Here is an 18423-nt window from a genome sequence, read left to right on the forward strand (position 1 = left end):
AGCCTTTTCAAAAGGGGTGGAATTAAGCAATCAGAACCTTGCAGGCAGGAAGTGTCACTTCCTCAGGGGGGAAAAAGGATTGTGGTGTTGCAGAGAGCGGTGGGGAGTCCAGGAGGAAGAAGAGAAATGTCAGTGAGGCATGAGAGAACAATGGAAAGATACTAGACACTCACAACAATAATGGGAGTGCAACTGCCACAACCAAGGGGAAGTCCCTGGCCATTTTGTGAGACACAAAAATCTCTTTTTAATGTTAGCTGCATCACCAATAAGGATTAAAGCTGCCCCAGAGCTAAGGTAAAGAGCTATCATGTTCCAGACTGCTGTAGCATCCATATTCAGGATGCACCTGGAACATGCAAAAGGTGCAGCACGGCTAGACTATTTGGGGGAAGGCTACATTGAGAGGGGGCAACTGCATTCTGCTTCAGCGTATCTGATCTCAGTACCAATGCCACAGGTTTTGGGGTTGGGCTTCTTGGGCAAGAAACCCCCAGTGCCGCTGCCCACTGTCACCAGTTGCTGCTGCTGCTGCTCTTTCTCATCACCTTCTTGCTTGGTGTGGGAAGAGCTAGCAAGTAAACAATGGCAGACACTCCACCTCCTCAGCTTGCCATCATATGTTTGTTTGCCCACTCCCTCTGGGTCTGGGTCAAAGAGAGAGGCAGGTGAACAAGCCACTTGCAGTGAGAAGCGGGAGCAGGTCCACGAGGCTCCCATCAGGGGCACCCCTGCTGGGGTGTGGGCTCCTGGCAGGTGCCCAACCATACCTGCTCTCGACACCAACCCACACTGAGTGGACACACGAAACCAAACCATGGCTGAGCAGAGCAGCAGCACAACCAGAGAGGAGCATAGCAGCCACAATCTCCTCTCCAGCAGATGATGGTTTGGCTTCATGTTACATACAAATGGAGCCAAAGCATTAATGTTCAAAATCAGGTGAGAGAAACAACACTATTTTACACTGGGGGGAGGTGAGGCTGAAAATCTGTGGCAGCACTGTGGCTCAAAACCAGATCTAAGCCCAAACATTTGTCCATTAAGATGCACTGGCTAATAGAATTGTGTTTTAGATTGTGACCAAGAATAAACACATAAAACAAAATACTTGGCACTTTAGTGTGTTTCTGCAGATACAGTATCTCTGCAGCTCTCAGAACAAGGCTACACAGATCTGAATGAAAATAGCTACTGAATGAACTGTTACAAATTCTAACTCACAATAGCAAAAAAGTGTTTCTTCTACTTTCCAGCATGGGCAGATCAAAGCAGATGCAATGATTTTTTGCCTTCTAGAGCTCAGCTGCCAGGCCTCTCTGCCTGAGCTTCCCACCTCATGGTCACAGGGTTCAGCCCACCGAGCCCAAAACTGGTCCCAATATACTATGGGGAGGGTGAAGCAAAGAGCTGCCTTTCCAAGAGCTGCACCTTGAACATGCTAGGAGCCTTTGCACTATTCCAGGCCAAGGCTCTGGAACTGCATGCTGCTGAGGAACTCCCAGAGGGGAAGAGTTTTAGCCGGCTGCAGCAAAAAGAAAATAGAAAAAACAACAACAATGAAAGGTGCCTCCAAGAATGCTTACTATTTTCAGATGGGATTCACATAACACAAATTCAGGTTGTGAAACAGAAGCTGATTAAGAGATCTTGTGCAACAAACCCACTTCCCCAACAGATCAGAAAAGTGACAGAAGAACACATTAGGAAGTGCAAGATAGCACTTGCTTGGACACAAACCTTCCCGCAAGCAAATCAGAATGAAGGCCCAATAAGCAGGTCATCTTGAAGCGTCCGAAGATGCTCATTCTAGCAGAAGCCTGGGAAAGGCCATTGCTCAGTGGTGGAGCATCTCACCTGTAGAAGCTATCATAGCAGGTTGCCTTAAGAGACTTCAGGGAGACCCCTGAGAAATGACACCCTTCCCTCAGACGGCAGACAACCCAGAGGGACTGGGGGTGGCCATCACCTATTTATAGAAACTGACAGACACAAACCAAGATGCTGCTGCACAATTGTTGTCTGCTAGACATGGCTGCAGCCAAGCACCCTGTTTTCCAAAGCAGCCAAACAGAGATGATCTGCAACCTTGGTCTTCACAGGGGGGTCTGCAAGACCATCAAGTCTGCCTGCACAAGAGGCACCTGTGCATCAAATGGCATCTTCTAACTCCATTAGAAAGGTGCGAAAAGGAACCTCCATGCCTCTTTACCTTGGGGCTCAGTCTCAGGCTCCAACAGGTGCAGGGATGGCTCCTCCAGCTCCTTCCCCAGCGAGTGGACTGGGGTCTCTGCCTCGGGAGTCCCAAAATGGCCTTCTGAATCTGAACTGCAGACAAGGAGAGGGAAGAGAAGGACAAATTAGCCACTCCTCCCAGCCCAGCTCTGAACATCTTCTCAAGTAGGGTTTCATTGCCAGGCACTCAGAAATTCTCTTACTGAGACTTCTGATGAATCAGACAAAATAACGTCTGTGTCATGGCCAAACAATGCACAATGTCATTATGAGTTTTGCAGTTAACAGACACATGTTCTTAAAAGGCAAACAGCCAGTAGGGTTTGCACAGGGAGAAAACTCACCAATCCTTGGGGGATCCACTCACTCACATGGTGGTATTGGGGGACTTCAATATCCAAGCCAAGGTGGCCAAAATGAGCTGGCTCAGGACTTCATGACATCCCTGTCAGCCATGGGGCTGTCTCAGCACATGCATGCTCCAACACACATAGCAGAGCATCCCCACTATGGCAGAGGTTGGGAAGCTTTTTCAGTCCAAAGGCCACATTTCCTTCTGAGTAACCTTGTGAGGGCCACATGCCAGTGGCCAGCAGGGCCAGAGGCAAAAGTGGGAGGAGCAATGAATGCAAACTTTGTACAGGCAAAAGGAGTCCCTGGTCAAGCCAGTGAGGGGTGCTTCCTGAGGAGAGGCCAAGGACCAGGTGGAGAAGACTGGAGGGTCAAATTTAGCCCCTGGGATCAAGGTTCCCCAACCCTTCCCATGGTTTGCTGCCTATGTCTAGTACTTGAAGCATAACTGTCTCTGCATATGGAGGTTCAGGGAGGAATTCAATATTGCAGAGTGTTGATCAGGGCAAATATTTCTGCTGGCCTCTCTTCCACCCGTACACGCTTCTTGGGTTCTCTGGACTCCCCAGAGCCAATTTTAGGGAGTGCAGGGGATGCAGGTGGGGTGAAGACCCCTTGAGCAAGCAGAAGTCCTTGCTCAGGCCTCTGCTGATGGGACCCTTTGTCCATAACACAGAGCTAATAGCGGTTGAAGCAGACCACAGATGAGGAACCTGCGGCCCTCCAGATGTTCTTGGACTCCACCTCCCATCAGCTTCAGTCAGCATAGCCAAATACGTTGGGAGTTGCGGCCCAACAACATCTGGAGAACCCCAAGTTCTCCATCCCTGCCCTGGTTGCTCATCAGTTTCACTGGGCAGTGATTCTGAGCAGGAGGGTTCAGAGAGCCAGCAAGTCCCACTGCTGCATCAGCCACTCTTCTCTAGGCTGCCTCAGAGGGCCAGATTCAGCCCTAGGGCTGCCACTTGCTAACCCGTAACAGAAAACAGGACAGGAAACTGTAGTTCTGCAAATGCTTGGGGGTCACTCTGCAGGGAGTTGCAACTAGGCATGACTCCCTGGTCAGTGGCCCCAGCAAATTGGGAGAGGGTTGCATTTCACAGTATTAATTCATCATACATTAAGAAGTAAAGCAAAACCCAAGACCCAGTTTTTGTGCCAGGGCTCAGGTATGGAAATTGTGAAACCGTGATAAAGAATTTGGCCTTAAAAGCATGTGTCAAGTGCCTCTGCTCTCCAGAGCAAGCACTAGCAACCCCAATAGAAATCTGGGATAGAGAGGGAGGTGGTTCACACCCAGCCTATGGAATGTCACTCAGGCAGACTCCCACCTTGCCTCATTGCCGGGTGAATTGAGGCAGCTGCTTCATCGGCTTATAGGTAGGACTTTGGCTGAGCCTCACTTTGTAAGGCTGTCCTCCCACAACCAGTTTTCTACAGCAGCATACAGCCAAGGGAGTGCCTCTGAGCATGTGCTAGAAGCATCTGGTATTAGAAGTAAGAACCTTTACCTCCAAGAGATGAAGTGAGGTCCAGGGAGAGTTAAGCCCTGCAGTTACTTCCCGGAAATTAATGCTGCCAAAAAAGTTTGACCTAGAAACCCTGACCGCTCTGAAATCTCCCTGAGAAGCAGCACCAAATGCGGAGAGCATTCCTCTTATCACAGAGTAGCCACAGAGCGCAGGCCTGAGAACCGGCTGCAAGAGGAGAAGGGGGCTCACCTATGGAGCCCCGAATACAACCGCTACGATAAGTAAACACATTTTGCCTTTACTCAGAGACACATCTCCAGGGGGATTTCTCTTCCAGGCACAGTAAAGATAGTCAAAAAGTGGTGAAAGGACTAAGACCCAGCTTCTTGGAACACTTCATCCAGGAAACAAAATAGGCATCTAGCACGTTTTTAGCTGCGCATACGCTGTGGATGGATGTGTCTAAAACAGAGGTTTGCTCCTCACGGATGCCGGATCTGGGCTAATTCACACACGCACCCAGCATGTCAGAGGATGCCCTGCACATGAAGATGGGCCTTCCCACCGAGGCCGTTCCGACGTGCATTTGCCGATCCCCGCGGCCGGTCTGGCTCCCGGCGCCACGGAGAAGCCCGGCCTGGGCAGAGCGGCCCGGGGACCCACGAGGCGCCCCTCGAGCGCGCAGCCCGCCCGCCCGCCCGCGCCCCGAGCTGCGCCCGGCGCGTCTCGTGTGAAACGGCCCCGTCGAACCCCGAGGGCGCCCGCCTTGCCTGAGACTCAGCGACTTGGTGTCCGCCTGCGCGTCCTCGTCGTCGTCCTCGGGCTGCCCCTGCCCGTCCGCCCCGGCGAGGCCGTCCTGCTCGGGCCCCGCCGGGCCGCCGCCGCCGCGCACGGCCGACCACGTCCACTTGGCCCACTGCACGGGCGACAGCAGCTGCCACGACGAGCTGAACGCCATGGGGACGAGGCTGCCTTCAAAATGGAGGGGCGGCCCAGAGGCGCCGGCAGGAAGGCGCGGATCCGGCGCCGACGGGCTCCGGCGTGAGCGCGGCTTTCCGCTTCTGCGCGCCGCCTCCGCCCGGCTCGCCGCCTCCTTCCCTCGCTCGCTCGCTCGCTGCCGCCGCCGCTGCCGCCGGGAAGGGGATCGGGCCCAAGGGCCGCGCCAGAGGAGCCTCCGCGGACCGGCCGCGCTCGCTCAGCCCATTGCCGCGCCCGCCCGGGGCGCCCCAGCGCGATTTCGCCGCCGCCGCGCGGGAGGAGCGCGCCCAATTCGGAGCAGAAGCCGTCCGAGCGCCGCCCCGGCGAGCTCGCCCCGCCTGCACGCGCACGGCCGCTTCACACGTTACGCTCGGCCATCCAGCGGGCCCGGGGAGGAAGAGGGGCAGGTGCCCCAAACACGCCACGTCTGGCGGGGCTGCGGAGGCGCATTCACGAGGGAGCAGCACGGGCTGCGGGCTGGTCGCGGGGAGAGGAAAGGAGTCGCCGTCAGCCGCAGCGGCGCCACGGGAGAGGAGAGGCAGGGCTGGGGACAAGGGGCGAGCCTTGGCAGACGACCGCAGCTCCCGGAGCACGGACGAATATCCTAAATCCAGGGCTGCCTGGAGACAGTCAGTCAGGCCCGGCATCCGCACCACTGGCAGGAAGCAGAGAGAAAAAACGCCCGGGTGCATCTGCAGCAGCACAACTGGAAGCCTGCATCTGCAGCAAAGCATGTCTCTCCTGCTGCACAGACTCTGCAGCCACAGCAGGCGCTGCAACCTCCCAACAGCTTGACTTGACCTCCCTTGTCTCCAATGGAGACAGACAGATGCCAACCAACCAGCCTTGCAGGATCAGACCAAAGGCCTTTCCAGACCAGCACTCTGTCCAACCAGATGCCCCTGGGAACAGTGCCAGATTACCAAATAGGCAGAGTAGGCACCAGCCTCTGGGCCCCATGTGACAACCGCTGAAAATAATATTGATTTGATCTTGGGGGGAAATTACATTCAAGCTTTCTTAGTTCAATGTTATCCCACTGGGGGGGGGGGCAAGATTTCAACTGTCTTGGGGCCTCCACAGGGTTTAATCCAGCACTGCCTGGGAACTCTGCAAGCAGGACGTGAGCACAACTTGGTTGCCATTCCCAGTAACTTGGTCCACAGAGGTGTTCTGAGTCCTGCAGTCCAGGTAGTGCATAATGTCCTGGCTCTGGCAACTGATTTGATACAAATACTGACATCCTCTCGCCTGCGATGTGACATCTGAAGCCACAACCTCACCATCTCAGGGCTAAGCAACGACAAAGGAAAGTGTCAGCAGAAATGCTTCCATTGCTCTGGCACACTGCTTGACTTTAGGGAAATGCATAACTGGAACAGCTCTTTTGGAGGGGCAAAACAGCACCACGGATTGCTCCGCTGAGCACAACACCTGCGCACAAAACCAGGCTCTCAAAACATGTCACCAAACAATCTCTTTCCTCAGCCCCCACATGCAACCTGCTAACATTCTGATTGTAGGATAATCTTACAAAGTGGGTAGATAAGGAAGAGGAGGAAAGCAAACTGGGGTCATCCAGTGAAGAATAGATATTGGGAGATTCTGGGTGGAGAAAAGGAAGTGCTTCTTCACACAGCATCTAGTGAAACAAGGAGTGAGGAACTTCTAGCCCGCATGCTGGATGTGGCTTAGCATGTGCTCCAGTTCGACCCAGAGCTGTTTTCCCAGAGCCATACCTGTGTGACATCAGATGTAGGGAACTCAATTGCACAGCTAATCCCTGCAGAAAGCAGGCTTGAAGTCACTGCACCCACCTGTCACATTTGGCCTGCACTTGGTAGAGGAGAGCTGGACAGGTCTGGTCCCCACCCAAATTAAAGTATGGAATTTGTTGCCATAAAATATGGGATTACGCACCCATAATTATAATTATGTATTTAGAAGGGGATTAGAGAAATTTGTGGAAGATATGGCTATCAATAGCTACCAGCCATGAGGGCTACATATTATCTGCAATATCAGCAACCTTAAGCCCCTGAATATGGGTTGTTGATGGATCAGCAGCAGGGAAGGCTATTGCCCTTGGGCCCAGGCCTGTAAGCTCCCCAGAGGTAACTGGCTGGATGCAGCAGGACTTTTACATTCTTAGCCAATTCTGCTTGATCTAGATAAGACAGCCTTCACTTGTATTTTCCTTCATCATACGCCTGAGTTATTTAAATTCTTGACATTTTACCTCTCCCCCACACTCAGGCAATGCCCTTCCTTATTGCACATAATATGCAGTGTGCATTTCCCTTACTACTGAGTAATCTTATCCCTTCCGTCGTGAGGAAGCACAGGGAGTACAACTGTAAAATGGCAGGCAGGTCCCTTCTCATCCTGCAGACTTTACTCAGCTGAACATTTCTCAAAGAGATCATAGAACTCTATAATTGTGTAGCAGGAAGGGATTCCCAAGAGTCATCTACTACAGCCCCCTGCAATGCAGGAAGCACAGCTCAAGCATCCCTGACAGATGGCCACCCAACCTTTGCTTGAAAAGCCCCCCACCACAGCTGCCCTCCCTTTAGTTGCTACAGGCTTTGGTGACCCGTCCAGCTGTGCTAGTTGCCTTTGGTTGCTGCAATCTCCAGAGTACAGGCACAGCCCAAGATTCTTGGCATTATTGGAGTCCCCATTCTCTTTGGGCATGAAGTCCATTTGACCTCCCCCCCTGGAGAAAAACCTCTCTCTCCAGTGAGCCTGGAGACCAGCCCCCCAATGGCAAGTCTGGGATGTGGGCTTATCCAGAGGCATTGTGGGGCGGCAGCAGCAGGAGAAGACACAAAGCTTGCCCTGGAGGATGGGGGCAATGACCTCTGGACCTGCTTCTGTCAATAAGGCATGCGGATGGATCGCCTATTAGAAATGGTTGCCAGGGTCGATTTTTCTGTTTTAAGAAATTCTTCACACAATGATTGTTGCAAGGGAAGACAGGGAGCAATTTCCTCCTCCCATAGCCACACAATCAGATCATCCTTCATTGCCACTCTAAGGTTCATGAGACAGAAGTTGGTGCCAATTTTCTTATAAAAACCCCTTCCCTAGGAATAGCTTATGTGCAACTGGTTGCAACACTTGGCAATTTGGCTTGCAGCACAGGAGCCCCACATGACCCTGCAGATAATGCTGCAAAACAGAAGGAGAGGAGCAGATGCTGCAGAGCTCAACTTTCTCCTGACTGCCAAAAGTCAGGCCGCAGAACAGCAAATTCCTTTAAACCAGCACTTGCTAGATGAGGACCAGGAGAAGCTGCAGCCAATCTGGAGGAGGGCATTAGCAACATCCTTCAGTTGTCTGGGCAGGACATCATGTGCTGCCAAGAAGAGAGACTCCTGCCAGGTGAGCAAGAAGAGAGGGCAAGCGAGGGGGCGGCCACAAAAGACTCACAGGCATGTTCTTCCTCCAAATCCCAGGTCAGGCTAGGATTACTCTATGGCGGTGGTGGCAGACCTATGGCACGTGTGCCAGAGGGGGCACTCAAGAGCCCTCACCCCAGCACAGAGCCGACAGAAGGCCCTTGCAGCGCGTCGAGTCCTCAGCTCAACTTGTGTCTGAGTAGAAGTGCCTCGGATAGGGTGGGGGGTGTTTGCAAAATGGAGCCACAACCTCCAGGGTGCACATTTTCCCCTGGGGAGCCTCCGTTGTGGGTGGGGAGGGCATAGCTCTATGCACGCACTCAGAAGGGCACTGCTGCGTTGGTGAGCCGCCGAGATTTCCAAGCAGCCGCTTTCCTGCTGCTGCTGCTGCTGCTGCTGCGAGGTTGAGGCTTTACACACCCTGCGGTGTGGGAGCGGAGTCCGAAGTGGAGTGGAGGCTTCGTGCTGCACCTGAGAGCCCCTGCACCACCAGAAGGCAGCTAGGCCCTCCCCAGCTGAGCTGCCCGATCGCAAGCAGGAGCAGGGCGGGGATCTCTCAGAAGCACGAAGCCTCCACTTCTGAGAGATTCCAGCCATGCTCCTGCTTGCTCGCAAGTAGGAGCGGGATCGGGCAGCTCAGCTGGGGAGGGCCTAGCTGCCTTCAGGTGGTGCAGGGGCTCTCAGGTGCAGCTTCTGGGCTGCCTCCACCTTCCCCAGCATCAGCAACTATTCAGCCTGGCTGCCTTCACGGGGTTGCAGGGGATCTGATGCGGAGGTGGGGGCTACTTTAAACTTCTCTGAAATATACTCAGAGTCACAAAGTGATTTCATGCTCTTTATTCAGCTCATAGTGGTGAGGAGGAATGAATGAAAGTCCCCTCACAGTATCTGCTTTATATACATTATTTACACAATGGGCTGCACATGATTGGCTAATTCCGGAATTCTACTGTAAGCCAATCAGGTTGTGGATTCACTTCTATCTGGAGCAGGATTGGGTGGTTCCTGCCAACCAATCATACTGCTGCATTGTTCTAGGACCAATCAGACCGCTGCATTCTGGATCCTATTGTTCTAGGACCAACCAGACTGCTGCAGTTTGGATCCTATTGTTCTAGGACCAATCAGACTGCTGCAGTTTGGATCCTATTCAACTCAGTACATAACATTCTTCCTTGAGGGGAGTGCAGCCGCGAACCCCTCAATGGAAAGAGTGATGGAGCCTGTCCCTCCCCAGCTCAGCAGCCCCGATCCAGCTCCTGTTCCTGTGCAAGCAGCTACACTGCCTAGCAGAGCCACCCCAGGAGCAGGAGCAGACTGGGGGTGGCGGCGGCATCCCTTGCCTGCTCGCCCCAGCCCAGCCTTCCCTCACTCAGCGCCTCCGGAGCTGGAGGATGGGGTGGTTGATGTTGTGGCAGTGGAGGGACCCAGCACTGGAGGGCAGCAGGTGCCTGCTCACTTGCTGCCCAGCCCGCCTTCCCTCTGAAAATGGAAGTGTGGCACTCAAAATGGAAGTTATACTCAGAACAGAGCATGGGCCACTTCTGGAAAAAGTTTGAAAACCGGAAGACTCATTTCCATGTTTGAAGTGTTTGGGTTCCAAGTAGTCTGAGAACTAAGCAGTTCAAAAACCGAGGCACCACTGCATTGCTCCGCTCTCTCTCCGCGTGGATGCGCCAACCTCCCCTTCTAAACTAAAATCTCAGTATTCAGGTTAAATTGCTGTGTTGGCACTTTGCGATAAATCAGTGGGTTTAGGGTTGCAGTTTGGGCACTTGGTCTCTAAAAGGTTCGCCATCACTGCTCTGTGGTAAAGGGAACACAGCCCCAGAGGATCCGGAGGGCTGCTGTGTGCTCAGAAGTGGAGCATCTGCTCTGCAGGCAGAAAGTCCCAGGTTCAATTTCAAAAGGCTTCTCCATGTATGCATTTATTTATCTGGAGCACTTGCACCCCACTTTTCAGCCAAAGACTCTCCCAGAGGGGCTTCCTTACAAGCAGAACAAGACAGCCCTCACCCTCAGGTTTACAGTCTTAAAAACGCACAATACACAAGGGAATAGGAACAAGGAGAGAAGAAGAAATACCCGGGCACCAATTTCTAAACCGTTGTTCCTGCAATGACCAGCATTTCAGAAGGTGAAGAAAGGCCCCATGGTGGACAAGGTGGTCAAAAAGGCCCCAGGGGTAGAAAAGATGTTTATGAGGTACAGGCTGAAAAAATTAAATAGGAATGACGAGCCTCAGAAATAAAGAGTATGGGAATCCAAAGAATTTGTTTCCCTTGCCAATTCAGGAGAGAAAGTCCATTTGTTTCTCATTGTTGTTGTTTACTCGTTTAGTCGTGTCCGCCTCTTCGTGACCCCATGGACCAGAGCACTTTCCAAAACAATAGGTGGCCACAAACTCAGCCACTCTCCAAATTCTACAGTGCACTTCTCCAGCCAAGTAATGTGTAAAAAAATGTAGACACCAAACTATGAAAATTTAAAAACAAAAATGGATCAATTAGACAAAATTGCATACAAAATGTGGATAGTGGGAGAAATTTGCCCTGAAATGCAGGTAAATTTTCACGAGCACTTAAAAAAATTACAAACTGATGTGGAAATGTGGAGAACTGAATCTGAGGCTGGAAAAAGAAGAAACTGAAACTGTTAGATTCCCTCATTGCTAACAATAGGCAGGACACTGGGCCTCACAAGCGCCGTGGATGAGGGGTGGAGCTGGGTCAGGATAAATGTTCAATGAGCAAAGCATCTGGAGGAGTCCAGAATCTCAGTTGTGATTGAGTTTGGAGTTGTTAAATGCTACCCTCGCTCTGTTGGGAGCTCTAGCAGCAAAACTCACTAGAGGGAGCTTTGAGATGGCTTTTCCAACAGAAAGCACCAGAAAAAGAAGGCTCCCTTCTCCAGAGTCAGAACAGCAAACAGCAGGCCTGTGGTTTCGTTTCTGGAAGAATCTGAGCCATTGAGATTCTCTAGACTCTCTGCAGCCTTGGCTTACTCCCACACCACTTGGCATCAGGGCTGCACATGCACATCCCTCAGCACATAATTTTCCTGTAACCGTAGTTACATAACATTTTTTGCAGTTGCTAAGAAACGTGGAGTGGGAAGAGGCCCTGATGTGGCTGTGAGAAAGCCTGCAAATAAATACAGGAGGAGATAAGCTGTTCTTACAGCAACTGTCCAAGGATTCAGGAAGACAATGCACACTTCTTTGGAAATAAGTCTTGCCAAACTCAGTTGAACTTACTCCTGAGTAAACACGCACAGGAACAGGCTGTGCATCCCCATACACTGACAAAATGTTGCGATAGAAAATGGGTTCAGAGTGGTAGAAGAAACTCCATGTGCTGATTTATTTGGGTGCCTAAAATATTGTTGCTACCAGTTGGGGATGGGAACATCAGAAGCTGCCTTCTAGCAGGTCAAAACATTTATCCATCTAGCCCAGCATTGTCTACTGGAACTGACAAACCTCTCCAGGTCTCAGGCACAGGTTCCTCCACCCCCCCACCCCCTACCAGCATCTGCTACCCAATCCTTTATTTAACTAGACCTGGACCTTCTGCACTCAAGCAGGGGCTCTATCCTTTTCTAGCTCTGCATATGACTAGCACAGAATTGCATCCAACAGACAATATTTTAGCCAGATCTTAAGACTCTCAGCTTCTCAGTTTTGAAACAGCACACATTTCTAGCACTTCAAAGCTCCCCCAGAAAGTACCAAAAGGTGGAGGTCATTCTTGCCAAATCTGAGAAAGTGAAGTATGGTTTTAATAAATTCAACAGGAGAGCAGGAAAAGCCAACAAGGTGCCCCCAGATGTTGTTGGACTACAACTCCCATCAGTGGTGTGTGGTGATTTTTTTTTGTAGGAGAACAGTTAGGGCCAGAGGTGCCAGCTTGCAAGGACGATGGGGCGGTGTGTGTGTGACATTGCACATACTGTATGAGCATTCCGACTCCCTCCCTAAGCTGGGCAGAAACTTCCTGGGCTTTGGGAAGGAGGTGGCAGAGGAACATTTAGGGGACTACCCTAGTCCGCCTAGTCCATCATCATCATCATCATCATCATCATCATCATCATCATCATATTATACCATGCCCATCTGGCTGGCTGGGTTTCCCCAGCCACTCTGGGTGGCTCCCAATTGAATATTAAAAACACAATACAGCATTAAACATTAAAAACTTCCCTAAACAGGGCTGCTTTCAGATGTCTTTTAAAAGTAGGATAGCTGTTTATTTCCTTGACATCTGATGGGAGGGGGTTCCACAGGGCAGGCGCCACTACCGAGAAGGCCCTCTGCCTGGTTCCCTGTAACCTCACTTCTTGCAATAAGGGAACCACCAGAAGGCCCTGGGTGCCAGATCTCAGTGTCCAGGCTGAACGATGGGGTTGGAGACGCTCCTTCAGGTATACAGGACCGAGGCTGTTTAGGGCTTTAAAGGTCAGCACCAACACTTTGAATTGTGCTTGGAAATGTACTGGGAGCCAATGTAGGTCTCTCAGAACCGGTTTTATATGGTCCCGGCAACCACTCCCAGTCACCAGTCTAGCTGCCACATTCTGGATTAATTGCAGTTTCCGAGTCACCTTCAAAGGTAGCCCCACGTAGAGTGCATTGCAGTAGTCCAAGTGGGAGATAACTAGAGAATGCACCATTCTGGCAAGACAGTCCGCGGGCAGGTAGGGTCTCACCCTGTGTACCAGATGAAGCTGGGGACACAGAATTGACCTGTGCCTCCATGGACAGCTGTGAGTCCAAAATGACTCCCAGGCTGTGTACCAGGGGCACAGTTACCCCATTCAGGACTAGGGAGACCTCCACACCAGCCCGCCCCTGTCCCCCAAGAACAGTACTTCTGTCTTGTCAGGATTCAGCCTCAATCTGTTAGCTGCCATCCACCCTCCAACCACCTCCAGGCACTCACACAGGACCTCCACTGCCCTCACTGGTTCTGATTTAAAAGAGAGGTAGAGCTGGGTATCATTCGCATATCGATGAAAACCCAACCCAAACTCCCTAATGATTTCTCCCAGTGGCTTCATGTAGATGTTAAAAAGCATGGGGGAGACGATGGAATCCTGAGGCACCCCACAAGTGAGAGCCCAGGAGTTTGAACACTCATCCCCCAACACTACTTTCTGGACACGGCCCAGGAGAAAGGAGCGGAACCACTGTATAATCATGCCCCCAGCTCCCAGCTCTTCTAGATGGTCCAGAAGGATGTTATGGTCGATGGCATCAAAGGCTGCTGAGAGATCCAGCAGAACTAGGAAACAGGTCTCACCTTTGTCCCTAAGCTTGGAGGAGATCATCGACCAGTGCGACCAAGGCAGTTTCAGTTCCATGATGAGGCCTGAATCCCAACTAGAAGGGATCCAAATGGTCCGCATCCTCCAGGTGTGCCTGGAGTTGTTGAGCAACCACCTGCTCAATCACCTTGCCCAAGAATGGAAGATTTGAGACTGGGCGATAGTTGGCCATATTGGCCGAGTCTAAAGATGTGTTTTTTTTAAGAAGGGGTTTAATGGCCGCCTCTTTCAGTGGGTCTGGGAAGGCTCCCTTGCAGAGGGAAGTATTCACCACACCGCAGAGCCCATCACCCAGCCCTTCCAGACTCGCTTTTATGAGCCAGGATGGGCAAGGATCAAGGAGATAGGTGGTCGGTTTCACTTGTCCAAGCAGCCTGTTCACTCATCTCGGAGGTAACAGACTGGAATTGATCCCACACAACTTGGCCAGACTGAACTCTAGCACTCTCCCGCCCCGGCCCTGCTCCCACGGTGGAATCTACCTCTTTCTGAATCTGTGCGACTTTATCTGCAAAAAACTTTGCAAAAGCATTGCAGGAGATCTTGGGGTCCCTACCAGGCCCCGGTGATGATGGTGGTTCTGATAGATTGTGAACCACCTGAAAGCGTCTCCTGCTGCTGTTTTCTGCAGATGCAATAGAGGCAGTAAAGACGGTCCTATTTGCAGTCGCTATTGCCACTTGGTAGGCTCGACGTTAAGCTTTAGCCCGTGTCCAGTCCAATTCAGAATGAGTTTTCCACCACCGACACTCTAGCCATCTCAAAGATTGTTTCATCACCCTCAGCTCAGGGGAAAACCACAGGGCTGTCCGCGCTCTATGCAATCAGAGATGGCTCTTCAGAGCCAGACAGTCAATAGCCCTGGTTAACTCTGCATTCCAGCGGGCCACTAATGAATCAGCTGAAAGGCCATCAACATGGGATAAAATATCCCCCACCACTCCCTGGAAACCATTTTGATCCATTTGGATCAATTAAGTGGCGGGGGCGGACCATCCGAATTGGTCCCACCTCCCTGCAGAGGGAAAGGGCTGCAGAGAAGTCCAGTTGCACCAGGCAGTGATCCGACCATGGCACTTCTTTTGTTTCACTTTTACTTAGTGTCAGATCACCAACATCCATAGAGGTGAACACCAGATCTAAGCCATGTCTACAACTATGAGTTGGGCCAAACTTTTTTAGGGACAACCCCATGGAGGCCACTGACTCCCATCATTCCTGACCAATGGCAATGCTGGCTGGGGCTGAGTTGGGAGTTCAGAATACAGAGGGAGGGCACCACATTGTGCCACAGTCTTAGATTTCAATATTGTTATGAATATGTGGGGTGCCTGGACTCCCCTTCTGACTCCGGGACCCCCCTTCTAATTCCTAGCTTTAGCATGTTGAAATACAAGGCAGGAGCCAGCCTGGTGATGGCCCCCTAAAGATGAGTCTTGGGGGACAAAGCGAGTGGCTCCATGTCAGAGGCCTCTGAAGTAGAGTTTTAGAGCTGAAAGGAGAGGAGTTGTTTTTAGAATTGCAGTTGGCTGGGGTGTGAGCTGAGAGAGAAAAAGTGGCAGCACAGAGTAGAGAGACAGAGGGCCGTGGCTGATTTCTGCTGGCATTCAAGACTGAGACCACAGGAGAAGCAAGAACCTCTGGGTGCGTAATGCTGTGAGTTCCTCCATCGTAGATATGTGTACATAAACCCTATATCACAAGGACTCCACAGTCTCTGTTGTGCCTCATTTCCAAAGGAAACACAAACACTGGTAATCGCCTGGAACCCCTGCAATCTTGCATCACTTGGAGATCGGGGTGGTGTGTCTCCCCCCATGTCTGCCATTCCTTTGCCACTAAATCACCAGTACCCCCATCCTCAGGACTTCTCAAAGACTCCAAGGCTTAACCAGGAATGTCATGGTGGGATTACCTGGAACATGGTCAAATGAGCTACCTGGAACCGCCAAGCCTCCATGGGGCTCAGAAGGGGCTGGGTGTGTCCTCTCATCCCAGAGAGCTGCCTTGTACTGAGTCACGCTAACAGCTAAGCATGGTCTGCACTGCCTGGCAGCAGCTCCCAGAGTTTCAGCATGCAGAGCATCAGTTCTGCCATGGAAATCCTGGATGCCCTTCCTCAGCCTCTGGGACTGGGAGCCAGTAAGAAGACTCTGCCCCGGGCAAAGGTGAGGAGCTTGGCCTTTGACTTTTGCCCACCCAGCAGAGAATGTGTTTCTGCCTTCAGGATTTCAGCCTCCAGCTTCCCCCATTGCTGCCAACTCTAGCAACTGTCTTCATGCAACCTGGGGTGACAGAGAACCTCCAGAGCTTTGAAGCAGGGATAGCCCAGGCTGAAATTTCCCTATCACTGCTTTGCAGATCTGAGGCACAATTAATAAAGCAACAAGAGAGATGCAAACTGGCATAATTTATTTCAGTCGAACGGTTTCTGATTTGTGGTATGTACGTGGTGCCCTGGAGATGAACTGCAACTGCTGGTGTGACTCAGCTGGCCATGCAGTATATGTTTCAAGTTGCATTTCAGCTAAGAAACAGAGGAGCAATACCAGTTGGAGTGACAGCCAGAGACAGAAACAGTACATCCTCAAGGGGTTTGATGCTGCAGGTAGCTATTGGAGAAGGACCCAGGCTCCATCTCCAAAGGCATCTCCCGGCAGGGCTGGAATGCCTCCTGGAGAGCTGCTGCCAGTCAGTGCCAACAATCTAGAGCTCAGTGGACCAATGGCCTGGCTTGGCATGAGGCGCCTTCCTGTGTTCCACAGGATCACAGCCGAAAAGAAAACACAGTCAAGCCACCTCTCAGTTACAGATCTCTGCAATGTGAGGAACAGACTCTGTTCAAACAAAATGGAACTTCCTTTTCTTTGCAAACACACTGACACTCACTCAGCACTGTTGCTGGGAGACAGCCAGTGCACATCTTAACAGGACCAAATGCCAGAAAGCTCTTCAGCAGGAATACAGAAAAGCAGAATACAGTGGACGCACGGGTAGCGAATGTGATCCGTGCGGGAGGCACGTTCGCAACCTGCAGTGCCGCATCTGCACATGCATGGGTCACGATTTGGCACTTCTCTGCATGCACAAAGCGCAATTTAGCTCTTCTGTGCATGTGCGAGTGCCGAAACCCAGAAGTAACCTGTTCCGGTACTTCTGGGTTTGGCACGTTGTGCAACCCCAAAATGCGCAACCTGAAGTGTCTGTAACCCGAGGTATGACTGTAGAAGACATGACTATCCATCACCCACAGAGGGAGGCAATATCCTTATCATCCTAACTATCCCTCTGACTGTTAGTCAAAATTAAGAGCATGTCAAATTAAAAGCAACATTAATAAGGTTTTGTTAGAACTGGATATGGAATAACTGATTGGTTCAAAATTGGGAAAGGAGTACGGCAAGGCTGTATATTGTCTCCCTGCTTATTTAACTTATATGCAGAATTTATCATGCGAAAGGCTGGGCTGGGTGAATCCCAAGCCGGAATTAAGATTGCCGGAAGAAATATCAACAACCTCAGATATGCAGATGACACAACCTTGATGGCAGAAAGTGAGGAGGAATAAAAGAACCTTTTAATGAGGGTGAAAGAGGAGAGCGCAAAATATGGTTTGAAGCTCAACATAAAAAACAACAACGAAGATCATGGCCACTGGTCCCATCACCTCCTGGCAAATAGAAGGAGAAGAAATGGAGGCAGTGAGAGATTTTACTTTCTTGGGCTCCATGATCACTGCAGATGGTGACAGTGGTCACGAAACTAAAAGACGCCTGCTACTTGGGAGAAAAGCAATGACAAACCTAGACAGCATCTTAAAAAGCAGAGACATCACCTTGCCAACAAAGGTCCGTATAGTAAAAGCTATGGTTTTCCCAGTAGTGATGTATGGAAGTGAGAGTTGGACCATAAAGAAGGCTGATCGCCGAAGAATTGATGCTTTTGAATTATGGTGCTGGAAGAGACTCTTGAGAGTCCCATGGACTGCAAGAAGTTCAAATTTATCCATTCTTAAGAAAATCAGCCCTGAGTGCTCACTGCCCCAGCTGCAACAAAACATGTCTCTCCCCTATCAGTCTCTACAGCCACAGCAGGTGCGATAACTCTCCAATGGTATGACTTTACCCTTGAAGGCACACTCTTCCATTATCTCCCAAGACAGATGGGTGCCAATAATGTTCAGGTGGGGTGCAAATTTGGAACCTGTTTTTTTTTAAGGCGGGGGTGTCCTCAAGACAGCATCTGCTGCTTCTTCTTCTCACAGAACTGTTTGCACCAAAAATTATAAATGGGTTCTCATAGATAGTTTGTAATTGCTGCACGACTTCCTATGATAACATCTAAATCCAGTTTAGAATGTTTTTAAAAACAAAACAAAATACAACTGGAACTAGGAACAGGAACTCAGGGCTTAGGTTGTAAGACAGCCTATTCCAGAATGGTCTCTGTGCGACATCCCACATTTGCTGCCTGTGTAAATGTGAAACCATTGGGTGGTGGGCAAGGGGGACTTTTGCAAGTGTGGCTTCCAAGTTTGCAAAGCACTCTTCTCTCCCTGTTTTGGTGGGGAAGAGGACTATCCTCTCCTTACCTGGGCAGGGACACCTTTGCCATGCAGAGATAGCAAGTGTGAAGATTATCAGCAAGTACTGAGCAGT

At 51.0% G+C, this 18423-nt stretch overlaps 1 protein-coding gene across 5 annotated transcripts in view; it reads right to left on the reverse strand.

The window, feature by feature from the left end:
* Positions 1 to 18423, reverse strand: part of TACC1 (transforming acidic coiled-coil containing protein 1) — a 78157-nt gene that overhangs the window by 49530 nt on the left and 10204 nt on the right. Inside the window, exons 1-2 of one of the 5 annotated variants that reach the window (XM_081171380.1) lie at positions 4829 to 5069; positions 2213 to 2328 (exon numbers count right to left, since the gene is read on the reverse strand). In XM_081171380.1, coding sequence (XP_081027506.1) covers positions 2213 to 2328; positions 4829 to 5016 — 304 coding nt within the window. In that variant the 5' untranslated portion in view covers positions 5017 to 5069. Of the gene's footprint in view, positions 1 to 2212; positions 2329 to 3917; positions 4144 to 4828; positions 5070 to 18423 lie in introns of those variants that run through there. The other 4 variants (XM_081171382.1, XM_081171381.1, XM_081171384.1 and 1 more) reach the window with 4 other exon arrangements.

The sequence above is a fragment of the Podarcis bocagei genome (assembly GCF_964188305.1).
Source record: "Podarcis bocagei genome assembly, chromosome: 15".
In the NCBI taxonomy this organism is placed as follows: domain Eukaryota; kingdom Metazoa; phylum Chordata; class Lepidosauria; order Squamata; family Lacertidae; genus Podarcis; species Podarcis bocagei.